The 26,813-nt window shown below is 41.4% G+C and overlaps 2 protein-coding genes across 2 annotated transcripts; both read right to left on the bottom strand.

The window, feature by feature from the left end:
• Window positions 1–755: 755 nt before the first annotated feature.
• Window positions 756–2,803, bottom strand: LOC124139055 (beta-1,3-galactosyltransferase 5-like). Its single transcript, XM_046506034.2, has one exon. It carries the CDS (start codon window positions 2,754–2,756, stop codon window positions 1,710–1,712), a length of 1,047 nt encoding a protein of 348 aa, XP_046361990.2. The 5' UTR covers window positions 2,757–2,803; the 3' UTR covers window positions 756–1,709.
• A 22,392-nt stretch (window positions 2,804–25,195) lies between these two features.
• Window positions 25,196–26,155, bottom strand: LOC125372825 (beta-1,3-galactosyltransferase 1-like). The gene has a single exon (XM_048383481.1). It carries the CDS (start codon window positions 26,153–26,155, stop codon window positions 25,196–25,198), a length of 960 nt encoding a protein of 319 aa, XP_048239438.1.
• Window positions 26,156–26,813: the final 658 nt, after the last annotated feature.

The raw sequence follows: 26,813 nt of genomic DNA, 5'->3' as shown, positions 1-26,813 counted from the left end.
TGGTCCAGACTCTATAGTTTTAGTCTATGGTATACAGGTGTTACGTATCAGTGACAGTAATGTCCGATGCAATGTCCTCTTTGGACTTTACTATGTGTTCTCGTGGGGGACTATCGCAACTATTGGAGGGGAAGGAAGGGAAAGATTTGTTCAAGATGTTACTGTATTTTGTATGATGTGGTGTGATCTTAATAAACTCTCAATCTAGATCTCCAACACACTGTTGCAATTTGCAATCTGGTGAAGGGTGGTGATTAAACTTGTGATCAAATGTGAACGTGTCAACATAGCATAGCATTGTTTGAAGAAGCCAGACCCCTAGGGCTATGAGTGAGTGAGTGAGTATGGTTTTACGCCGCTTTTAGCAATATTCCAGCAATATCACGGCGGGGGGACACCAGAAATAGGCTTCACACATTGTACCCATGTCGGGAATCGAACCCGGGTCTTCAGCGTGACGAGCGAACGCTTTAACTACTAGGCTACCCGACCGCCCCTCCTAGGGCTATGAAGTTAATTTGGTTATGTAAGCATTGATGGCACAGGTATCAGCATATATAAAACAAAAGCAATGTGATATGATCCTCATGTTTTAGTACTGTAACACGAACATAGAAAACTATTCAAATACAAAGTATACCCATGATATCTTTCAAAGACATGTAAATATTTGAAATTTTCAAAAATTTCTAAATATTTTGTGCCCCAGAAAATGCTCATATTTCAAACCTATGTAAATATCGAAACTGGTCAGATATTTTACATCCTAGGGTAATCAAACGAAATGCATTTGAAACGTACTATGATCAGGTATTCACTGGGGTATCAACTTCATTTGTGGAATATTCTGCAAATACGGTCACATCATTCATGACAATGCTCCTTGTGCATACAACTATAAACGATGACCATAAGTTTTAAAGTTGTAGCTTCATATAAAAGTTCATATCGGGAATCCTACGCAAATCCGGTCATTGTACGCATTTGATACTGTATATGTGTTTTTTCAAAGATGTAAATCTGGCTTGTGGTCCAGTGTATTGAACTACCGTGGCAGTACCGCCGCGATACTACACCGTGCTAATGCGGAAACATCATGGCACAACCGCAGCAATCACGCTATCCTTCAGAACTGTACACCACAAGGAACAAGCAATACTGAGGCGAGTGAATGTGAGCAGTTGTGTATCGCTGAAAGACATTGCGTATACAATATACATTCAAATATAAAATGTCAATGCAAGAGAAAAGCAAGCCTAGATTTGCTGCCGAAGATTCCATACACCACAATCAGTCGATACCTAGGGCGCGTCGAAGTCACGAAACGCTTAGAGAAAGCAAATTATTCTCTCATCCCGGGGTCTCCAAAATTGTGAAGCGTTTGCGCACTCTTCCAAAAAAGCGGCGCAACTACCGCTTGGTTGCCTTGACGTAGAAGAACGTAATAGAATAGGCTCGACGACAAACAGATGTAATTTATGACTACTTTGAAGATGTGGGGCAGACTTAGGATGATAGGGTGTTAGCTACCTTTCTTCATTTCCTCGTTGATCCAGGCAAGAATTTCTTGTTCCGCTGTCAAAGTCAGCCGCCATTTTGGTTTAAGAACGAAGCGACCTCAGCCAGCGATTGTTTCGCTTGCAAGCGGCTGAAAGTTGCTGTACATCGCTTGCAAGCGATTCGCGCTTTGCAACGCACCCCTAATCGCATCAAGAAGCACTACGATGACGTAGGTACTCCTGTCGCCGTTGCCACATGGGCAATATCAAGTTTGAATAAACAGGAGAGAATACAACTTTACACTTATCATCTTCGTTGAAACAATTCAAAAGTGTTCTCCCATTAAGTTTATAAAGTTCTGGATTGAGGTTTTTCAAATTGGCCAGGAAACTACGCGCCATGCCAAACAAGAAGACGTCATCGACCCAGAAGAAGGGAACGAGACGCGTTGCCTTATACAACGCTGGAATTACAGATCCGGGCATTACAACAGCAAAGCCACTACAGTAGTCCACTGGGAAATAGTCGTAATGCCTGAATTGATATTTCTGTACACTCCATTTCCCACGTCTGTTGACTTTAACGGCGTCATGTTCATATAAAACCCGACAGAGGATACAGTTTGTTAAGGGTATATCATGATATATGTATGGGAAAAAGTTATCAAGATCCACGAAAACATCATCGTCGGTTTTGACGACGTATTTCACGTTCCTGCAGTTGTGGCTGATCCATTTTAATCCCATGACAGCTTTATATGTCAAGTTCCTATAGCTGTCCAGAAACTGACCTTGGATAATGTCTCCATACTGGTTGAATTCTTGGTTGATACGGTCCTGGAGTTTTGCATCGTACCTCGTTAATCCAAGGAGAAACAGCAGATGAATAGTGTAGTTTTTGTAATTCGAGCCTTTAAGAACAGTCCTAAAAACACCGCGGCGATCATGATTGCCTCCAGCACTGTGCACAACGAAGAGAAGATCCACTTGAGAAACACCTTTACATAACAGTTTATTTTCCAGAACTACGCTTAACCGCGCATCTGTGTCACCTCGCGTCAACCTATGTCGATTTACGTTTGTGTCGTTGATCTCCTGGTAATAAATCTTTTTCCAGTCGCGTTCTTCACGATATCTGTATGTGTCTGAGATTGTCTTGTTCTTAACTGTGTGCAATCCAAATATGTATATGACAATGGAGACGCAGGCTTGGATCAGTACCAAGCAGATGAACACACTTTTTGTTCCAACATTCATGCTGATTTATTCGTCACAACATGAAACAAGTCTAGCGCTAAACAGATCCGAATCTCCGCCAGAAGAACAATACCAAAGCTTTATTTTCCTCCTGATCCGGTTCCATGAGCGTACCGTCTGTCCATGGCGGAGTTTAGGGCTGGAACATGCAGTGAAAGAAAACGGGTTAGTATCAACGTCATTTGTCGCGCTGTGTTTCTGTCTTTCAGTGGTGGGGGTAGTCTCGTGGTTAAAACGTTCGCTCGTCACGCCAAAGACCCGGGTACGATTTCCCACATTGGTACAATGTGTGAAGCCCATTTCTGGTGTCCCCCGCCGTGTTATTGCTGGAATATTGCTAAAACCTGCGTTTTACCATTGCTTGAAATATACCAGTGTCCATCATCTCGATCTAATTTGTAAAAGCAAAATGATTGGACAATTTGTGCGTACTTCATTATGTTAAGTTTGACAGGCATGTCCATAAAGATATGAAAGCCTTACCTATCTCTGACGATGTCGACCACAGCAGCCTTCAACATAACTCAAATAACACTCAAGCTGTGGTTCGTCTGATAATCAATGTTCAGTTGTAGCTTGGTATCGTCATCATTGTCAGCGGAATGGCAAGTGGGCGGAGCGAAAGTCGGCTATTCTTCACAGTATGAGAATACTATCATAATGTTCTCATGAAAAGTCACTGGTTGTTGATGCGACATCTGGTCAAACATTGACAGCAAGATTCGTTATCTGATTCTATGTATTGAGTGTTGCTTGTGTACGAGGGCCATTCAATATATAACCAGCCTAAGCTATTTATCAGATCTTAACGGTTGCATGCTTGTCACGTGCTGTGCACCAATGTATGTCATGTGCATAGACAAAGTTTCACTGAGGAAATTGTATTTGAAGTCACACACGTGATCTATAAAGATGGCAAGGGTAGATGCTGCCAAATTTTCGTCAAAGGTTGAATACAGGGCTGTTATTAGGTACCTCTACTTAAAAGGGAAACCGGGAAAGGAGATACATGATAAATTGTCAGATGTTTATGGTGACAGTGCACCTTCGTATGCACAGGTCAAATTCTGGGTTGCAGAATTTAAGAGGGGTCGGGTGAACTTGGAAGATGAGCCACGCCCTGGCAGGCCTGACCAATGGCCAAACCAGTGAAGCTGTGAGACAACTGGTTGTCAAAGACAGGCGAATGAAGGTGTCAGAAATGGCCAAGGCCTGGCTTCGTCATTGTTAGTCTACAATAACAAGTGTTTGATTCTTGAGACAGAAGAAAGACATACTACTGTTTGTCAATAAGGAGTATGCAGAACATTCGACCTACTTCAGACTATTGTTTACTCTTTAAAAAATAAATATGTGTATATCACTCGGGATGTCAAAAGTAAAGGAGGAAATGCATTGACAGGCATAAAAAATGTTCATTTTTAACATTTAGACGTGTAATTGATTTTCTTAAAGTAAAGTAATTTTTGTTGTTGACACATTTAGATATTATTTTTTTTCAAATGACAATGATAAACTTTCTCATTCAGGATTAAACTTCTTCTTTCAGAGTCAGTGATTTAAATATTAAGGATCCGAGTTAGAATTGTTCTTCAGCAACCCATGCTTGTCGAAAGAGGCAACTGTCGGGATCGGGTGGTCAAGCTCGCTGACTTGGTTGATGAATGTCATCGTAATCACGTTGCGTAGATCTATGCTCGTGATGTCAATCACTGGATTGACTGGTCCAGACTTGATTATGTACAGAACGCGGTCATATATTGCTGCGTGCGGCGTTAAACAACAAACAACAACGTAACGTTAGCGACTCTGGCTGTATCGGATATGTATCGATTAGGTGTCCAACGTAGAAAACGACCACTCGAATCATTATGGCCGGCTGAAACAAACATTTGAAAATTTGGAACGTATACTTCTTTTCACAACGCCCAGAACGTGAGTCTTAATAAAGACTTCGTGAGAAAAACTCGATCATAGGGGTCTGCTATAAATACCGTATTCGACATAATAAGCGCCAAGGGCGCTCTCAAAATTAGAAATAGGGGGCTCTTATTAGAATATTATTTTGTTGAAAAACAACAGAGTTGAAAGATCGTAAATTTCGTGGGTTTTGCTGACAGCCTGAAATCTTTATAAACGACAGATATATTTTTCCAGAATTTAATTTACCATGATTAAGGATGCATAAAACACACATATTATTCACTCAAAGAAGTAGCTATAGAAGCCATGGAGGAGTACAATGTTGGCGTGAACTCCCCCCCCCCCCCCAATTGTATCATGCAGAGTGCCATCCGATCTGCAGTCATGTTTGTGCTCAGAATCGACCACTCATTTCAACATTGGTTATGTACCTGTACTCCTTTAGAATAAATATTACCCAAAGCCATGTTAAGCTTCGATGTAAAAATAGTCATAACGACCCTTAAATATCATAATGATCATTTGCAAAAGCATTATATTAATTATTTTGTGTAAAGACAACTCCGATGTTTCAGATTTTCCAGAAGGAGCTAACAATATGAAATCACCAACTATTCAGCTGTAATAATTATTGGATATAAAACGAGCTTCCCATTTGATATCGATGCCAAAATATAAATAACGTCCCTTTTAATATCAGAATCCTCATTTGCAAAAGCAATATATTCATATGTAAAAAGACATACTCCGATGTTCAAGATCTTCCAGAAGGAGTGAGTGAGTGAGTGAGTGAGTATGGTTTTACGCCGCTTTTAGCAATATTCCAGCAATATCACGGCGGGGGACACCAGAAATGGGCTTCACACATTGTACCCATGTCGGGAATCGAACCCGGGCCTTCGGCGTGACGAGCGAACGCTTTAACCACTAGGCTACCCGACCGCCCTTCAGAAGGAACTTATCAATATGTTATATTATCACCAAGTGTTCAGCTGTTATAATTATTGGATATGAAACGAGCTTCACATTTGATTTCAAGTTGATGTCCCGAGTGGAATATTTCACGAGTGACATAAGCTTGACGTGAAATGGGAACAAGTTTTATATCATATTTATTACCAACGATGATGTTTAATCAATTATCAACTAGACTACGCCATGTTGATGTGTCCTTTTGATGAGAACAAAGTGCCCATCGATACAACACGTGCAAAATGCCCCTGCGAACTAGACAGCTGAAAGATTTGGGACATCGAAGCAAATGGCATGCTTTTGTCATCCCACAGTCGCCACAGTCGGATATATACATATCTTAAATAGAAACAACACGTTAACGTTGAAATGGCTGGTACTATCGTAACGATGAGGCTCACGCAGTATTGTGTGTCCATAGAGGAGTGCTGCATTGAAGTATGATAAGAAGGAGCTTACGTTCAGTTTAGTGTTACAAACAAAAAGGCATGATCGCGGATGAGTTTCGCCGGTTTTTGTTTTTGTCGCATGACGAATTTCACCACTGTAGATCGGCACTCGGCGGCGTTTGACATGCACAAATGTGTGTCATTCGAAGGTGTGAGATTCAAATAGTGAGTTGGGCAGGGCAGCCCACCACTCTGACTGGATTTCATACATGATAGAACCCGCATCTACAAATCAGTTGTTATCACAACCTCATCAAAAATCGGTAACTTACCTTACGTTTGCCTAGGTTTTACGATTGGACCGCCTCCGTTGTCTCGTGGTAGAGCGTGCACCCGGAGAGCTGAAGGTCCGGGATTCGATCTCCGACCGCGTCATACTAAAAGACATAAAAAGATGATACTTGTTGTTACCCTGTCTGGCGCTCGGCATTATTGGGCTTAACCAAGGATTGGTCGGCTCTAAGTCAGTATACTGTGTCTTAAAGGGGTATTAATGTTAAAACTGCGGCATGGTATCTCAGTGAGCTAGAATTATAAACCGGCATCAGTCCGGACTGGTACAAGCACAAATACACACGCACGCACACACACATACACAAGCACGCACGCACGCACGCACGCACACACACACACACACACATGTACACACGCCCCCCCCCCCCCCCCCCCCCCCCCCCCCCCCACGTACATGTACCTCGCTATATAAGTGCAATAGTGCAATAATCTTGGACGGGACATTAAAACAAATTTCAGTTTACTTCACTGTCATGATCAGATTCCTTCTCAGTTCACATCTCTCAACGTCTACCCAAAGCCACAGATAGTAGGCCCGTATTCGTCAATAGTGATTTCGCACACATGGATTTCAAAGACCTGATTGACTTGTTCGGCCATTTTTGTAGTCCATTAGACAGCAGGCGCTTCTAATGAAAGTGTATTCACTTCTATCTGGACCAAGAACATAATACTAGTATATGAAACTCGTATGTTGCTGATACATTTATGTATATTTGCAAATGCATTATGTATATAAGTCTGCTTAAATGAATAAACCTACATTGTGAAGCAATGTTATATCTATAAAAGAATTCACCTTGGTGGTTACCCTCCCTTGCGTGATATTTGTGGATTAGTGCCTGTAGATTAACCCAGTCACCAGACGGTCGAGGACATGTACACCTGAAACAGACTTCAATCTTTGTACCCATTTTGTACTTCGGTGCGACGGGCGAACGCGTAAACCACTAAACTACCAAACTGCCCTTTTCAGAATTTAGGACAACTCATAACTTGTATTTGCGATGAGTGACGCGTTTGTAAAATGATAACAGAACACATTCACAATTCTTTTCCGTTTACAGTCGGTTAACATTTGTTTTTAATCATACAGAACTTACCCCCGAATGCAGAGTACGTATGATACCACGTTTTGAATATTTAATATGTATTCCCTTGAATCTGTATTTGACTGTCTTCAAATTGTGAAAAAGCTTTCGGTTTCACAATAAAAAGGATAGCGCTAAGGCACTGTTGCTCACCGGGTATATTCAGAGTCAGCTGAATGATATATTTAGTGAAATCTTCAGCCATCAAGCGAGGAAAATGTGGCTGCTGATGATAATGTGGTCTGCGGATGGACAGTATTATGTCGATATTCTTTAAGCGTCTTTGTGGTGATACGCATTCGTGTAAAGTATGAGGTGAAGTATAAGTATGTAGCATTTGGCCAAACACGACACGAAAAAGCCCATTTCCTGACGTTTGGAATTGTGTTGGTATAAATGTAAACACACATTTCCAAGTATTCCAAATCATTTGGTTCTAGTTACATGTATGCTTAGTTTGGGGATGTGTGGACATGTTGTAGAAATGCACACAATTGCGTCAGTGTCCATTCCCGTCCATTATCCTGACAGGTGTGTTACCAGTCTTAGTGGCAGAGAGATTAGTGATGTCATTTCATTGTGACGTTACGATGACCGTTTATGTCGCAATCGTCTAAAAACACATTGTGATGCAATTTCATAGTGGCGATATCTCCTCGTGGGTATGTAGCGTTGCCAGCCATCATGACAATGATCTTCGTGTATGATTGTATGCAGTTCCGAATGCTGAAATTTCAAAATAGAAACAAATAAGAGTACATGTCGTCAGCACTGGCTGGTCAATGCATAAGCTGCATCCTACATCGATAATATAAAACCGAAATATTGAGTTCAATATACGAAAGGACATTTATGTAGACATTGGCAGACGTGTGAGATGCATTAGAAACAGGACCGGTGTCGGAGGCCCAACTCAATCACAGGCTTAAACCCGGCTCTGGTGTGATTTGGGCCAAGGCTGAGATCACCCCAGAGTGATTTGGGCCAAGGCTGAGATCACCCCATGAGTGATTTCGGCCAAGGCTGAGATCACTCCAGAGTGATTTGGGCTTAGGCTGAGATCACTGTAGAGTGACTTGGGCATAGGCTAAGATCACTCTAGATTGACTTGTTGACTTGGACCTAGGCTGAGATCCCTCTAGAGTGACTTGGGGCAAGGATTAGATCACCCCAGAGTGATTTGGGCTAAGGCTGAGATCACCCCCAGAGTGATTTGGGCCAAGGCTGAGATCACCCCAGAGTGATTGGGCCAAGGCTGAGATCACCCTAGAGTGACATGGATCAAGGCTGAGTTGACTCTAGAGTGACTTGGGCCTAGGCTGAGATAATTCTAGAATGACCTCGGTCTAGTCTGAGATAATTCTACACTGACTTTGACCTAGGCTGAGATCACTCTCGGCGTGTGATGTGATGATAGAGTGATGATTTGGACCAAGGCTGATATCATTCCAGAGTCACTTGGGCCTAGGCTAGGTGAGATAAGTTATGACTGACTTGGGCCTAGGTGGAGATGGCTCTATAGTGATTTAGACCAAGGCTGAGATCACTATAGATTGACTTGGGCCTAGGCTAAGATCCCTCTAGAGTGACTTGGGCCTAGGCTGAGATCACACCAGAGTGATTTGGGCCAAGTCTGAGATTACTCTAGACTGATTTGGGCCTAGGCTGAGATCAGTCTCGACTGACTTGGGCCAAGGCTGAGATGGCTCTACACTGATTTTGACCTAGGCTGTAATCACAATCGACTGATTTGGGAAGTGGGAAGTGACTCATTTGAAAACATAAAACATGAGATCAGTTTCGACGTTGTACACCATTGGCGTCTGTGTGGGGCGGCACAAGACGTTGAGCATGGAGATGAGGTGAATGTAGAAGAGTTCTTATAGTCGGACCCGTAACTCGTACTCCAAAAGCCTGATGAAAGCTTGCAGCAAATTTGATTCGCCTTTGAGCTCGATTTCTTAAAGCCTGGTTTCGGATCAATCCATCCTGCAATCTTGTCGTTGACCTGGTACGTCCTAAATGTTTGGGTTTGTTCGTACCTATTCCATGGTCTGCTGATCACAGTCTGTAAAACATTGAACGTACTGGCAACTGCACGCTGCGTGAGTGAAAACAGGTAACTGTTAACCGTATGATAAACAAGATCAGTAAGATTGACACAAATAATGGTCCACAGAAATTAATCGTCCTTTCTTGAAAGTGTGGGGGCGGTCGGGTAGCCTAGCGGTTAAAGCGTTCGCTCGTCACACGCCGAAGACCTGGGTTCGATTCCCGACATGGGTACAATGTGTGAAGCCCATTTCTGGTGTCCCCCGCCGTGATATTGCTGGAATATTGCTAAAAGCGGCTTAAAACCATATTCACTCACTCACTCTTGTTTAGTGTCAGGTTTTACAGACATAAACCTACTTACAAACATGTAGGATGTTTCTCGTCAACACATCTTTGTTCTAATATTTGTTGTTAACACTTATGTTTACCGATCGTCTACTTTTTTAAAGAGAATATTTCAAATGTCCATGTTCGATTGTATGTTCTAAAATGTCTGAATGTATAAATTTATTGGTAATGTATGTAGCTGGTGTTGTGAGTTGTGCGTACTGCTTGGTGACACATGAATAAAAAAAACCTCGATTAATTCGGACTGATGATACCTTTTTCATAATGAATCATAAACACATGCTTATGATACTGTCAGAATTGAACAAAGGACTGTGTATGCAGCAGAGATTTCTTATGATTATGAAAAATGTTTTGTTTATATCTAAGAAATTGTATAACAACATGGTGAATCAGTTATAATTTTTGGTGTGTTTTTACTATTTATAGATTACTTTTTTAATATTTTATTTCTACGTGGAAATGATTTCATGATCTTTGGTAACCTTCCCAGCAAGTGTGTAATTGTTGGGTTGATAATAGTCGGTATTACTTCAAGTTCTCTTCAAACAAACACAGGCAAACTTTAATAAATGAGTGAGTGGATGAGTTGGGTTTAACGCCGCTTTTAACAGTATTCCAGTTATATCGCGGTGAGTCAGCTAAATGTGGGAGGAAAGCCCGAAGTGGTGCAGGTCTCAGACGTTTACCACTTCGGTGAAACCCACGAGCACGGGTATGGTGCTGACAAACCTAGAAACATAATCGGGGCGAACCGGGATTCGAACCCACAATCATGGGTTTCTGGCGAGCCCAAGGGACGCAACTCTGCACAGCGAATCGCGGCGCCCTCGACGACTGGGCCACCCGTGCCCCCTTAATAAATGAAATAACTCCGTGTGCATAATTGGGTTCATAAATGTGTACTTCGAGTGCTGAAACAGTTCCAGATATCAATACTCTTTGTTTAGCCGTCCAACATGTACATACATATTACACTTCGCATATTGACAAGGTCCCAGCTTGCGGAGTGAGTGAGTTGGGTTTAACGCCGCTTTTAACATAATTCCAGTTATATCTTGGCGTGTCAGCTTAATGTTGGAGGAAAGCCCGGAGTGATGCAGGTCTCAGACGTTTACCACTTCGGTGAAACCCACGAGCACGGGTATGGTGCTGACAAACCTAGAAACATAATTTCGGCGAACAGTGATTCGAACCCACAATCATAGGTTTCTGGCGTGTCCAAGGGACGCAACTCTGCACAGCGAATCGATGCGCCTTAGACGACTGGGCTAACAGAGGCCCCTCCAGCCTGCTGACAAGAATTCTAAGAGCTTACGGTTTGGGCATAACTTTCTATATTCATCTGAGGCAAAGATTTACCTTAATAGCGAACACCTGGCGACATCAGTGATTTTCAGTGATCCGTTCATATAATTACGATGGCTATTCGTGTACCCCCAAAGCAATCTGCTTCGTGAACAATCAGGTAAGAAGACGGTCGAGCCTTGAGTGAGTGATTTGGGCCTAGTGGTGGCGAGTGATTTGAGACCAGGTAGAAAGCATTCTCGAGTGAAGGGATTGATTTGAGCCTGATACACAGGCGCACAAGAGGTGATACAGTCTGTCTCTTGCTTGTTTTGTTTTTGTTTGTTTGTTGTTTAACGCCGTACTCAGCAATATTCCAGCTATATGACGGCGGTATGTAAATAATCGAGTCAGGACCAGACAATCCAGTGATTAATATCATGAGCATCGATCCACGCAATTGGGATCGATGACATGCATCAACCAAGTTAGCAAGCCTGACAACCCAATCCCGTTAGTCGCCTTTTACGACAAGCATAGCCACCTTTTTACGGCAAGCATGAGTTGCTGAAGACCTATTCTACCCCGAAATCTTCACGGGTTCTCTTGCGTGTATGTGAATGATGCGGCAAAATATTTTGCATTATTTTTTGCAAACTCTTTCACAAATTAAGTTCCAAAAACGGTAGCATAAACCGTTGGTGCCCTTGTACTCAGACAAACAACAATGATTTATTTACACCCTGCACATTAACGAAGAGTTAATCCTTCCAAGCTGGTCGACTGTCAAGTCAACATGTGGCAATACCACACAGGTTGGCAATGAGCATACTTGAACTACTTGAACGAATCATTCGGGACGTCGATCGATCTCGGAACCAAATTTCTCAACAACCTCAGAAATTTGGAAGTGTCCAGTTGTACTTTCATCAGTTGTGTTTATCTCAGTTGTGATAACAGATGATATAAAAAAAATATGTGTGCACATGATCGATAATCACACACACACACACAAACACACACACACACAAACACACACACACACACACACACACACACACACACACACACACACACACACACACACACACACACACACACACACACACACACACACACACAAACACACACACACACACACACACACACACGTGCATGCACGTCGCTTTATAAGTGCAATAATCTTGGACGCGATGTTAAACCCAATTTCACCTCACCTCACATCATTATCCATGCAGTTAGCCTCTCGGAGGTGGAAGAGGGCCAACCTGTCTAGCCGCTGTCCCAGGGTCAAAGTCTCGACTATCTTTAGCTTCAGTGGCCAACCGGCCATTCGCAAGGGTTAATCACAAGCCGCTGACCCGCACATGACCCTGTGCTGCTGGCCATGATAATGATAGCCCAGCTGCTGTTATAATTTGTATTGGGAGCACTCTCAATTAAATCAATCAATCTTAAATAGATATATTTCACTTACTTAACTGAGGGAATATATAAAACATATATAATAATTTCAAACCTGTATAAAACTGATCACTTTTAATTTTCTCATTCCGTTACACTTGAGCACCGCTTAGAATTCACTGAGTTAAATCATTTTATGAGCATACATTCCTAACACTTGGCATATAAAGAGATGTTTCTCATGCCAATATTATTTTCCTCAGGAAATGTCGCCTGTGGGCAAAAGAAAAAAAAATCCACACCTTATTCCAATCATGAGGGCACTCATGGAAATGTGCTATTTCATGCAGTGTAGAGTTTCTGGGATGTAATAGACAAAGTTGAAAGTAATATTTACAGGCAGCAAAATCAAAGGTGGCGTTCCTAAATGAATTGACTTTCTCTTTAATATTTAATTAAGAATAAGAAGTTCAATCTTAATGGAATACTAAAATTCAACACATTGCAATGCTACATTTACAGCAAAATATCTGTTTCTGAGATTCTGAAGATGTGAAAACGAGGACTTAAATTATTATTTTCCATAATTGAAAAGCAAAACGTCACATGTTCTTTAGACAAGTCGCTCTCCCCTATTACAACCCCACAACGACGGTAACTATTCAGCATTACGAGGCACTACCTCTTCGATAATGCCAGTGAATGAGTGAATGTTGTCGAGCACCGCAGTCACCAATATCCCAGTTATATCATGCGGCATGACCTGACGTACCTGTAGCCGAAATTATGAATAGATTTAACGCTTTTAGTGCGAGTGAACATATGCTGACTTTAATTAAATAAAATTATTAATAAAATTATTACTAACATGTATCAAAAGGTATGGCATATAATGATCACAAGAGATTCTTTGTCTGATTTTTAAGAAAGTTACGCCGAAACCGTTCAAGCTCCAAAAAATCATCGATATTTGTGCTGAATATGATATCACAGGGTTTGGTATATTTAAAACACCCTAAAGTCTTGGAGCCGTTTGTTTGGAAATACATGCTAGTTGGAACGTATGTTATGGGAACATAGCGTAGAAAGCTACGCGAAGTTCCATATATAAAAATATCGTCGATCCAGAAGAAGGGTGCCATTAAAGAAGCCTTGTATAGGATCGGTACCATATCACCTTTAAATACAACTGCATACCCATTGCAGTATTTTACGGGGTAGCATGAGTAGTGTCTGTAAGTATATTCATCCAACATCCATTGTCCTTGTCTCTCAACACTTGTGCAACTTTTACCGATACATACAACAGCATGTCGTTCTTCAAATTTTGGATATAATGTGTAGAAGAAGTTGTGCATGTCTACATATACGTCATCGTCCATTTTGATGACGTAGGTCACATTTTTACAATGTCGACTGATCCATTTGAAGCCGAACACAGCTTTGTAGGTAAGGTTTCTGTAAGTGTCGAGGAACCTGCCCTGGAGAATATCCCCATGTTGCTTTGTCTCTTCTCTGATGTCGCCTTGAGTGCGTCTCACAAATGTCACCGGCCATCCAATCAGAAACAGGATCCGTATGGTGTACTTCATGTTGATGACGTCACTTGTCAACATATCTCTGATCACATCTCGCCTCTTCCGGTTTGAAGGCGTCGTGTGGACAACAAACAGTGCGTGAACCCTTGCACTTGATGTACAGAGATCACGATTTTGGCAAACAATTTTGAAATTTGGGTCGGCTGATTGTCTTGAGGTTTTGTATTTGTTTGTAGAATACGAGCGACGAGGACGGGTCAGTTCTTCAAACCATGACCGTGTATGTATTCCATCCACCAAGTCGACAGTGGAACTAAAATATTTTACAGCAAACTGAATTAAGATGAGTGTTATAACAGCTTGTATCAGCGTAAGGAGTAGCAAGTATCCTCTGTACTTGGAGACCATGATGTTAGTCTTAAAGAGGCTATCCGGCATCATTAAACACTTGCAATGTTTACAATTGACGGCTTCAACTATTCATTTATGAGCCCCAAGCTTCATTTGTAGTCATGATTTTAATAATTTTGCATTGACATGGAACAGACTTTCCTTCTATCGAAGTTCTTTAATGATATATGTTTCCACCATGCACCACTCGCTTTACTTGTGTTCGCTGCAACTCTTCCATCTCAGTTCACCTGAAAAGAGAAAAGTTAAGTGAATTTGTGTATGTGTACACACTTTCATAATTGACCGTTTGTTCTTTAACGCCACGGACCGCCTTCGGGGTCAAATGAATAGAGCGTCTGCCCGGAGAGCGGAAGGTCGTTGGTTCGATCACCGTCCGCGTCATAACAAAAGTTATTTAAGTATGGTATTTGTTGTTACCCTGCCTGTCGCTCGGCATGAAGGGGCTAAAGCAAGGACACGTCGGCTCGGAGTCAGTATATTGTGTCTGGGTGGGGAATTGATGTTCATCTTCGGCATGGTATCTCAGTGAGCAAGCACTATAAATCGGCATTAGTCCCAACTAGTACAAGCAGCTACATACAAGCGCATTCACGTAGCTACATAATCTTGAACTCAGCGTTATTCCCTCATTTCACCTCACATCTGTGACGCAACACTAAACAATAGGCGAGCTCTTGGAGTAGCTTGTGGGGAAGCTCCACGGATGTACTAGAAAGCCTCAGTACCGTAGTAGTTTAAAGATCTAGGTATTCTCGTCTTGACATTCGAAAGTGTATGCAAATGAATCTAGACGTTGGCTTGATCATGACGCCGCAAGGTTTTGCTATTTTACCCATGGATACATCTGAGGTTTCTGACAGTTATAATCATGGGTCTCGTTCATAACGAAGCATCATATGTGCATTGTACAGTCGCTGATAGATCGATCAGGAAGTTTAAAATTATAAACAACTCTACAATAAAGCCACGATAACCACACAACCATCGACATGCTCTTTAACAAGCCGCAGCTGTGACGGAGGTTCTGAGCGTCTGGAACACGAGCAAGGCACAACCGCCTGAGACCTTACATCTGTGGCAACACAGGCGTCATAGAATGCGGGTTTGTGTTGGTCCTTGTGTATGGATGTTTGGTGTCAATTGAAAGTATGTGCCGAAAGTAGTTGACTCAGGTCGATCAAAACCTTGATTTTTCTCTCATTTGTTTATACATCCACGCGGTTCGTTTACTTTAGATCTGGAGATGGCGGCATTGGACTTCTTATTAACGTCAATAGATGTACATACAGAAATAAATTGTTACTTATATTATCGATCATGGAATTTCAACAGTTGAAAACCCCTGGTTTACTAGGTTTGAAATGAACTATCAAATTTGAATAATTTTTATATAGCAAATCAGAACCAGATTCCTATCTACAGTACAATATAAGAAGTAATTCGTAAATTAAGATCGTTGTGTGTTAACGAGGACAGCGATCTGACTCGGATGAGAAACTGAGTTGGGTTACACACTCACCCTTTCGACAACGTTTCAGTCCGCTTGAGAGGAAAACACCAAGGGCATTAAATTAGTCATGTTTTGAGTGGGTACTGTGACGTAACCTTTAGCAATAATCCTGCATTTACACGACCGAGGACACCTGAAATGGGTTTCAAGGAATCAAGGCATCAGGGCATGGTCTTCGGCTTGACAAGCAAACGCTATCACCACTTGGCTTCCCTAACTCTCCACCATTTTTGGAATCCAACGAGATTGGGTATGGTGCTGACAATCCAAAGATCATGATCGAAAACAAATCTGAGATTCGAACCCTTATGCAACATGAGAACATATTTGGTTTTATTTGTTTGTTGTTTAACGATGCACTCAGCCACATTTAAGCACTTTGACGGCGACCTGTAAATAATAGTCTGTATCAGACGACGATTGGTATTTGGAGCAACGACTTATGTCGTCGGGCTCCTAACGGAATCAAACATACTAACAAGTCACCAAGCCTGATCACCAGCTCAGTTAAAGCTTTAGTAAACTCAACATAGGAACCTTGCATATTTTAATACTTTAGGGCATACTTAATAAAAAATGATTGATCAAAATCAAATTTGAATAACGGAAATACAGTAAAACAAACGATAAATCATTACAGGTGGAATCGTCCCCCAAACAAACAACAACAACAACAACAAGAACAACAACAACAACGCTACTGGGTCTGAGGCGGCTAGCCTTTGGCGAGGTTAATTGTGACTTTGAAAGGGTAAATGAATAGTAAAATATGCATTTGTTCAAGGTATGTTGCTATCTTTTTATGTAACGTGTAATGTGTTGTATACATGTTGAGTCAGTTTATGAAAACTACCAATTAATATTTTACAGACGCTTCGAATTTTTATTATATATGAGAGGGCGACATATCTTCTTGCAAAGATCATTCCTGAAGGTATTGTACGCAGCTTCAGTAACCGTTGAGGATGGTGATGGTGTGACGATCGTTGAAAACATAATGAGTGAGTGAGTGAGTGAGTGAGTGAGCTGGGTTAAACGCCGCATTTAACAGTATTCCAGCAATATCACGGCGGGGGACACCAGAAATGGGCTTCACACATTGTACCCATGTCGGAAATCGAACCCGGGTCTTCGGCGTGACGAGCGAACGCTTTAACCACTAGGCTACCCGAACGCCCCCGGCACCTAGTGAAGTTTTGTATATACGTCAATGTTGCTCACTCACTCACTCACTTTACCACTTCGGTGAAACCAACGAGCCCGGGTATGGTGCTGACAAACCTAGAAACATAATCGGGATTCGAACCCACAATCATAGGTTTCTGGCAATGCCCAAGGGACGCAACTCTGCACAGCGAATCGCGGCGCGTTAGACGACTGAGCCACCTGTGCCCCCTGAAAAAATAATGGGTAGACCTTCCTGAAATGTTGTACAACCGTTTCCTTTAATGTATATGTAGAAAACAAAACATGTGACATGTAAATGATGTGATGATGTGTGACACGTTCAGACAGTGTGATATATTCTGTGTTGTTGTGTAAATAATGTGAAGCGCAGCAGATTTTTAACAGTGTTATATATGATGTATTGTTGTCAAATAAATAATGTGAAGTGCAGCACGTTTTCTCAGTGTGATATATGATGTATTGTTGTCGTGTAAATAATGTGAAGTGCAGCACGTTTTCACAGTGTGATATATGATGTATTGTTGTCGTGTAAATAATGTGAAGTGCAGCACGTTTTCACAGAGTGATATATGATGTATTGTTGTCGTGTAAATAATGTGAAGTGCAGCACGTTTTCACTGTGTGATATATGATGTATTGTTGTCGTCTAAATGATGTGAAATGCAGCAAAATTGCAACAGTGTGATATATTATGTATTGTTATCATGTAAATGATGTGAAGTGTGACATACAATGTATTGGTGTCATGTAATTAATGGGAAGTGTGAGATATAGAGAATCTCACCCGAGTGTCTTTTGACATCAAATATATCGATACGAGTTGATAAAAGTGGAAAAATTCCGAGGCTTGCCGAGGATTTTTGCCACTTTTATCAACGAGTGTTGATATATTTTATGTCAAAAGACACGAGGGTGAGATTTTATTTATCATACAACATCATCCTTCCAGCTTTTTCAAATTGTAGACAGTAATTAGCAGTGTCTTCACTGGGAAAACGTCCTGCTTACAGCTTCAGTAGCAGAGCCATTAGTGATGTCAGTTGATTGTGACGTCATGGTGACCAGTGATGTCACAATGGTCTGCAAAGCATTGTGATGTAATTTCATCGCAGTGTACAGTGTACAGTGTAGTTATCGCTTGATCTCATCCAAGCGATATCTCCTGTGCGAGCCAGTTTTGGATGATAAATAATGTATTGTTGTCGTGTAAATAATGTGAAGTGCAGCACGTTTTCACTGTGTGATATATGATGTATTGTTGTCGTGTAAATAATGTGAAGTGCAGCACGTTTTCTCAGTGTGATATATGATGTATTGTTGTCGTGTAAATAATGTGAAGTGCAGCACGTTTTCACTGTGTGATACATGATGTATTGTTGTCGTGTAAATAATGTGAAGTGCAGCACGTTTTCACAGAGTGATATATGATGTATTGTTGTCGTGTAAATAATGTGAAGTGCAGCACGTTTTCACTGTGTGATATATGATGTATTGTTGTCGTCTAAATGATGTGAAATGCAGCAAAATTGCAACAGTGTGATATATTATGTATTGTTATCATGTAAATGATGTGAAGTGTGACATACAATGTATTGGTGTCATGTAATTAATGGGAAGTGTGAGATATAGAGAATCTCACCCGAGTGTCTTTTGACATCAAATATATCAATACGAGTTGATAAAAGTGGAAAAATTCCGAGGCTTGCCGAGGATTTTTGCCACTTTTATCAACGAGTGTTGATATATTTTATGTCAAAAGACACGAGGGTGAGATTTTATTTATCATACAACATCATCCTTCCAGCTTTTTCAATTTGTAGACAGTAATTAGCAACGCTTCACTGGAAAAACGTCCTGCTTACAGCTTCAGTAGCAGAGCCATCAGTGATGTCAGTTGATTGTGACGTCATGATAACCAGTGATGTCACAATGGTCTGCAAAGCATTGTGATGTAATTTCATTGCAGTGTACAGTGTACAGTGTAGATATCGCTTGATCTCATCCAAGCGATATCTCCTGTGCGAGCCAGTTTTGGATGATAAATAATGTATTGTTGTCATGTAAATACTGGAAAGTGCAACACTTTTTCACAGTGTGAAGTATCATGTAGTGTAGTGTTATGTAGCGGCACTTAAATATTTGTTTCACTTTAGATCTCTTACTCCCCTTTACTCCTAAGTTGACCTATCGTTGTGCTGACACCACACAGAGCAAAAGCTGTTTAATATAGTGTGAAACTGTGTATGCAAATAAAGCAAGTGTCCCTTGCTGAGTATTCTACATTTATTTTTCCAAGGCAACATAGCTCAGCTCACAAGCTGTTCAATATTATTTATGAAACTTTGTATACACATCAGACAAATGCCGAACTGATACCCCTTGCTTCAAAGGAATTAAAATGAAATATATATAGTTTGCATTAAGTAACAGGTTGGGCACATGTTCAAATGAGGGTAGTGTTCATTTACAGAGCTTAACTGCAAAATAATATTCTGGATATTTTAAAGACTTAAATCTTGTGTTTGCAAGGCAAAATCTTGACTATTCAACTGTAGGTAGGGTTCGTTTATGGAATTTTGTACATACATCAGCAACTTCTAAACTGTGCCGTTTGATTTCCCGGAATTTATAATTTTCATTTTCTTGCCCTTCTGTGGAGGAAATTTTACAGTTTTGTATCCAGGGCCAAACATACAGCAGACGTGTAAGATAATTTGTTCCATATTTTCACATTGTGAGAACTATAAACGTGAGTAGGTTTCGTTTCAAACTTTCTGTTAACCAAAGACAATTGTCATGTGACACTAAGGACCGGAAGTGCTAAAATGGGTCGTTTCAAAGCTCTCATTTGTAATTTAAATCTTACATAGCCGGCGCTTACAAGAGACCCGGCGTTTATTGTGCTGTACGCTGCTTCGGACCCGAAGGAGGCCTGAGTCTATTAAAAAAACAACCTCCGGTTATAAGAGGAAATACGGTACATGAAACAAGTAAGGTACTTGTATCTGTCTGGGAAAGTTCACTTCACCTTCACTGGAGAGAGTGAGTTATATCACGGCGTGTCAGCGAAGTGATGCAGGTCTTTGACGTTTACCACTTCATAATCAGTGAAACCCTTAAATACGGGTAAGCTGCTGCTAAACTTAAAAAAACATAATTGGGGGCAAACCGGGATTCGAACCCTTGAACCTACAATCATAGGTTTCTAGCTTGTCCAAGGGATGTAACTCCGCGGCGCCTTAGACGACTGCGCCACCTGGGCCTCCACGAGTGTTATGAACCTGCTGAAGCATACAGTGTTGTCCTAAATGAAGGGACTGTTTTAGTTTGGTTGCAGTTTCCAAACATTCTTCTTATTAACCTCAGACCACCTCCGTGGTGTAGTGGTAGAGCGTCCGCCCGGAGAACAGAAGGTCCGGCATGAAGGGGCTAAAACAAGGACTGGTCGGCTCGGAGTCAGCGTCTGTGACTGAGTGGGGTATTCATGTTAAAGTGCAGCAGGGTATCTCAGTGGGCGAGCACAAAAATCCGGGCTTCAGTCCGGACTAGTACAAGCAGTCTCTCGCTCTCTGTCTCTCTCTTATCTTCTCTCTCTATATCTCTATCTGCTCCCCCCCCTCTCTCTCTCCCTCTCGCTCTCTCTCTCTCACGTGCATGCACGCCGCAATAGAAGTGCAATAATCTTAGACGCGACGTTAAACCCCAATGCACCTCAGCTTTTTTAACATTTTAATTATACTGATGCCTATGTCCGGATGGATTACTACTTCTACTACTACTACTACTACTATAACTACTACTACTACTACTACTACTACTACTACTACTACTACTACTACTACTACTACTACTACTACTACTTCACCCATATATAACGTGTCAGATTTCAGTGAATGTTCATAACACTACATTATTACCCCGGTCAATGGATCAGAGTGCACTCGATATTTATTCTCATCTTCCTGGGGAATATACAACCCAAGCTCACCATGAGACAATAGATAGTTAAAGTCTCATCCTACCGGGTACCCATTTACTAATGGGTGAATCGACGCCACATGTAACATGTGTTTCAGCGTGGGACTCTCGGGATTCAAGTGGGTGCAAGGGTGACCCAGTCGTCTATGGCGCCGCGATTCGCTGTGCAGAGTTGCGTCCCTTGGGCACGCCAGAAACCTATGATTCTGGGTTCGAATCCCGGTTCGCACCAATTATGTTTCTAGGTTGGCAGCACCATACCCGTGCTCGTGTGTTTCACCGACGCGTGAAAACGTGCTGCACTTCAAATTATTTACACGACAACAATACATCATATATCACACTGTGAAAACGTGTTGCACTTCACATTAATTACACGACAACAATACATCATATATCACACTGTAAAAACGTGCTGCACTTCACATTATTTACACGACAACAATACATCATATATCACACTGTGAAAACGTGCTGCACTTCACATTATTTACACGACAACAATACATCATATATCACTCTGTGAAAACGTGTTGCACTTCACATTATTTACACGACAACAATACATTATATATCACACTGTGAAAACGTGTTGCACTTCACATTATTTACACGACAACAATACATCATATATCACTCTGTGAAAACGTGTTGCACTTCACATTATTTACACGACAACAATACATCATAAATCACACTGTAAAAACGTGCTGCACTTCACATTATTTACACGACAACAATACATCATATATCACACTGTGAAAACGTGCTGCACTTCACATTATTTACACGACAACAATACATCATATATCACTCTGTGAAAACGTGTTGCACTTCACATTATTTACACGACAACAATACATCATATATCATACTGTGAAAACGTGTTGCACTTCACATTATTTACACGACAACAACACATAATATATCACACTGTCTGAACGTGTCACACATCATCACATCATTTACATGTCACATGTATTGTTTTCTACATATACGTTAAAGGAAACGGTTGTACAACATTTCAGGAGGGTCTACCCATTATTTTTTCAGGGGGCACGGGGGCTCAGTCGTCTAAGGCGCCGCGATTCGCTGTGCAGAGTTGCATCCCTTGGGCATTGCCAGAAACCTATGATTGTGGGTTCGAATCCCGATTATGTTTCTAGGTTTGTCAGCACCATACCCGTGCTCGTGGGTTTCACCAAAGTGGTAAACGTCTGAGACCTGCATCACTTCGGGCTTCCCTCCCACATTAAGCTGACTCTCTCACTTGGGAGTCAAGCTGACGAACACGGTCACCCATCCAACATTGCTTAACATGTGACAAGCGCTTTACACCGGTTCACGTGTTACTATCTTAATTGCGTACATGTTAATGTGCTCCTTCTGTCGATCAATCCGTCATCATAAAACACAATATGCCAATAATGTATATGCGTGTGTATTGAATCTAAAATATAATATATACATCATAACGTAAGCGTCCTTGGCCGTGTTAGAATGGATCTTCAGTTACCCATACTTGTCATGAGAGGCGACTAATGGCAGGCCTACCAAGGAAAGCCAGCAGTTCAATGGAACCAACCACAGTAAATCATGCGCACGCAATCGGTTAGTTGCGGTCTACATTTTATCATTACCAAGCAAACTCTATGGGTACTGTGTCTTGTGTGTAATTTGTGTGGCTATTTCTTTGCAGTGTGCGTACCTATTCCGTACTTTGCTCTCTGCTGGTTTTCTTTGGTAGACCAAAAGCCTTCTTGGTTGAAACATGTCATCGTATCCCAACTGCGTAGATCGATGCTCATGCCCTCAAACACGGGATTATCTGGTCCAGATTCGATTATTTACTGACCGCGGGCATAGAGATGGAATATTGCTGAGTGAGGCGCTAAACAACAAACATCAACGTTAGCGGCTCTGCGTGTACAAGATAAGTATTGATTCTCTGTCCAACAGTCACACAGTAAACCACTCGAATCATTATGGCCGGCTGTATTTGGCAAATTTGGAATGCATACTTCTTGTCACACCGCCAACAACGTGCGTCATAATTAATAAAGACTTCGTCAGAAGAAACTCGATCATTTGGGCATGCTTTAAATAGATCATAAAGAGCATAACCATTTGGGGCCAGCTATTTGATATACGCGGGGCACAATGACCCAAGCAGTCAGGGAAAGCATTATGTTACAGTTCTTAGCCAGGAGCTGATGGTGATTCCACTTTTCTTTAATTATCATCGAACAAATTACTTTTGATAATTACAGAAAACTACGGCTATAACGAACTCAAAGGGACCACTTATTTTAATTCGTTATAACCGTAGTTCGTTATAAGCATACATGTATATACAGCATACATACAACAAATGGACGGGAACCAAAAACAGTCCGTTATATCCGTCAGTTCGTTATAAGGATGTTCGTTATAAACGTAGTTTACTGCAGGTAGTTATTTACCCTTCAACCCCCGACTTGGGTAACCCTGAAGCTGCGGTTGCAGGATCCCTTGCGTTTATTATCAGCTGTTCTGTACCTCCTCAGTGTTGAACAACTTGTAATAAACGATGAAGAGATGCGTTTGCCATAGTTCATACCTAAGTTACCACATAATTTGTCACAAAAAGGGAATAAATAAATCTCCCTACCTCAGTTCTGGGAACATCACGCCTAGGATCAATGTTGTTTTCTAGGTACACATTAATGCATGCAACATGCCGCTGGGTTGGTATCGAGTTATCAGTAAACCAAGGCAATAGCAACTGCTTGAAGCTGGGAACATGTGTTCAGTATCGACCTTGGAGGAGGTTGCTCAATACAACGTTGTAAAATTGAGCTTAAAAATGGAATGACACGTGGTACTGCACAGTGTACACATGCCACAAATCAGGGGAAGTTAAGCAACGTTGGTTGCGGAGAGGTGCTGGCTTGGTGATTGTGTATGGTAGCTTGACTCCTGAGTGTGTCAAAGGATTCGTTCCTGGCCCATAGTGAAACAAGAGGATTTGTTCTAAATATGCCTCTGTTCACCCAGCAGAGAATGGGTACCCGGTGGGATGAGATGGAAATGTGACTCATTCGGGAGCTTGGGCTGTATACTTTAAAATCTGAATGCAAACTGGTTCAAAGACTTAATAATATAGTAGCGCCATGAGCATTCAATTGGAGAAATGGAATTATTGCCTTTTGCTATTTAGAAATTTTGGAAATGTGACTTTTTTTATTTCCATTAACAAATGTTGAGTTCCAATCACTGAAAGTTTCCTTTCAATGAGCAAAACTCATGTATTACATGCATTTCCTCCTTATCAATCTAATGGTCGACTGGTGGCGTTATCATATTTTATATTTTTCTAATTCCGTCGAAACAAATCACTACTCCGAGTGATATTGTAATAGCAACACCATCCCACTATCTCATTGACACTTTAGAACAAATGGTGGCTTTAGTGGTCAGTGGCTGGTTTGTGATAGACATAAGTTATTTGTATTTCATACTTGTTGACGATTGTAAGAATACAGAGTTAACCTTAAAGTCACATCGTTATTGATTCAGCCCAGAGAACAAGTTCTGGAATCACACACTAAGGCGTCTAAGGCGCCACATCTCGCTGTGCTCGAATCCCGATCCGCTTCGATTATATTTCTAGGTTTGTCAGCACCATACCCGTGTTCGTCTCACCAATGTGGTAAAGGTCTTAGACCTGCATCACTTTGGATTTCCTCCCGCATTTAGCTGATCATGACGCGTCGTGATGTAATTGGAATAAAAGTTCAAAGCATTGTTAATTCTCAAACTCACTTTTCTCCGCGACCAACGAAAACGAACCATCAACTCCCCTCTCACGACCAGCATAAGATGCTTGGGACCTATCGCCTTTAAATAAAATCGCCGAATCAATTCAATGTCAAGTGAAAACGTTAATGACAACAACATTGGTCATTTTCTAAAATACCATTTAATAATAGACATGTGATAATCATAGTTATGCACCAACCTGCCGTACTAGATCCCGTGTGAGTTTGAGGCTTGTCCCAAAGTTCAGGTTCATAATCCGCAGGTAGTGCAATGTCTTTGAAACAGAACGAGCGGCCAGACCAAACACATAATCACACGATGATTGGTTAAAACATTGCACAAACTTTGTCTTGTGAAGCTGAGAGAAGTTGAACTTGGCGAACTCTTCAAAATGATGGTCAATACCACTGCGGAGTATCCCAAACAGAAATGCATCATCCACCCAGAAGAAAGGCACCATCTGAGCAGCCTTGTGCAGTATAGGCATCATGGCCCCTGACAACACCACAGCAAAACCACTGCAGAACGACCATGGGTACGACCTGTAATGGCGAAATACATTCTGGTCTATTGTCCAATGTCCTCGCCGATCTATGGGCACGCTGTTTGCGGGCATCTTGTTACACAATACCAATCGCGTGTAGCTGGAGTAGTCGTGGTATATACGATGAAAGACGTTGTATAAATCTACATATACGTCATCGTCAAGTTTGATGACGTATTTCACATTGGCACAATGCAGACTCACCCATTTCATACCCATTGGTCTTTTGTAAGTCAAGATTCTGTAGCTATCTTGGAAGTTCCCCTGTAATATGTCGTCATATTTGTCAAATTCTTGTCGAATCACCGTCATTTCCATCACATGAGCATATTTGGTTCTTCCCAGCAGGAAGAGAACACGTATCGAGTAGTTTGTGTACAGAGAACTGTTTCCGAGTGCCAGTATTGTTCTCATGGTATCGCGTCGTTTCCAGTTAGTCAAGGCAGAGTGGACCATGAACAAAACAGACAGCTGGTTGTCAGACGGACACAATGTCCTGTTTTCTAGGAGGATCTGTGTGTTCAGATCTGTGACGTAGCGAGTCTTAGTATGTCCACGTCTTTGTGGCACGTTGCCGAACGTTCCTTCCAAATCTTGGTGCATGTTCAATTGTAGTTCTGAAAACCTGGACTTCAAGAAAGACCAGCCAACAAACGTGTGGTATGGGAAAAATACAATTGCCACAATTTCAATACACAGCAGCAGCTAAAAACATTTCAGTGTCCTTGTAAGAAAATGTGCATCCATCACGGCGGCTGTTAGGTTATGTTTTACCGGAGTGATAATAAATGTGCAGGTTTTATTTTGTACACTTTATCTAAATTTGAGAGGTTAGGATGTGTCATACTTTTAACCGATTATTGAGCATGTTGAGCAAATATTTCTGAAGATCAATATGCAAATAAAATTAAGCCTCAAGGTTCTGGAATATTTGCAATATGCTCGTATAAATTAATTAAAGTGATAAAAGAGATTCAAACGACGGTTCGAAATAGTCATCAATCTGCCAACACGTGGACCAGGGTCATATCGACCAGCATTTGGCGGGATCCAGATCGGAACTGGATACACTAGTTTCACTGCTTCAAGTAACTATCGTATTACAAAACGCATTCTAGCGGCGTTCAGAACCTTTTTCATTCTCATACGACGTTGTAGTTCAGGTGAAGCAAGAACACAAATGCCAAATAAAGAGACGCAAAACAGATGTTACACCTTTAAACCAATCCTATCAAAACCCTTCAATACTGAATTCTGTTTC

Source organism: Haliotis rufescens, unplaced genomic scaffold (assembly GCF_023055435.1).
Source record: "Haliotis rufescens isolate VD_foot unplaced genomic scaffold, xgHalRufe1.0.p SCAF_49, whole genome shotgun sequence".
In the NCBI taxonomy this organism is placed as follows: domain Eukaryota; kingdom Metazoa; phylum Mollusca; class Gastropoda; order Lepetellida; family Haliotidae; genus Haliotis; species Haliotis rufescens.
This window is presented reverse-complemented; position numbering and strand designations above follow the sequence as displayed.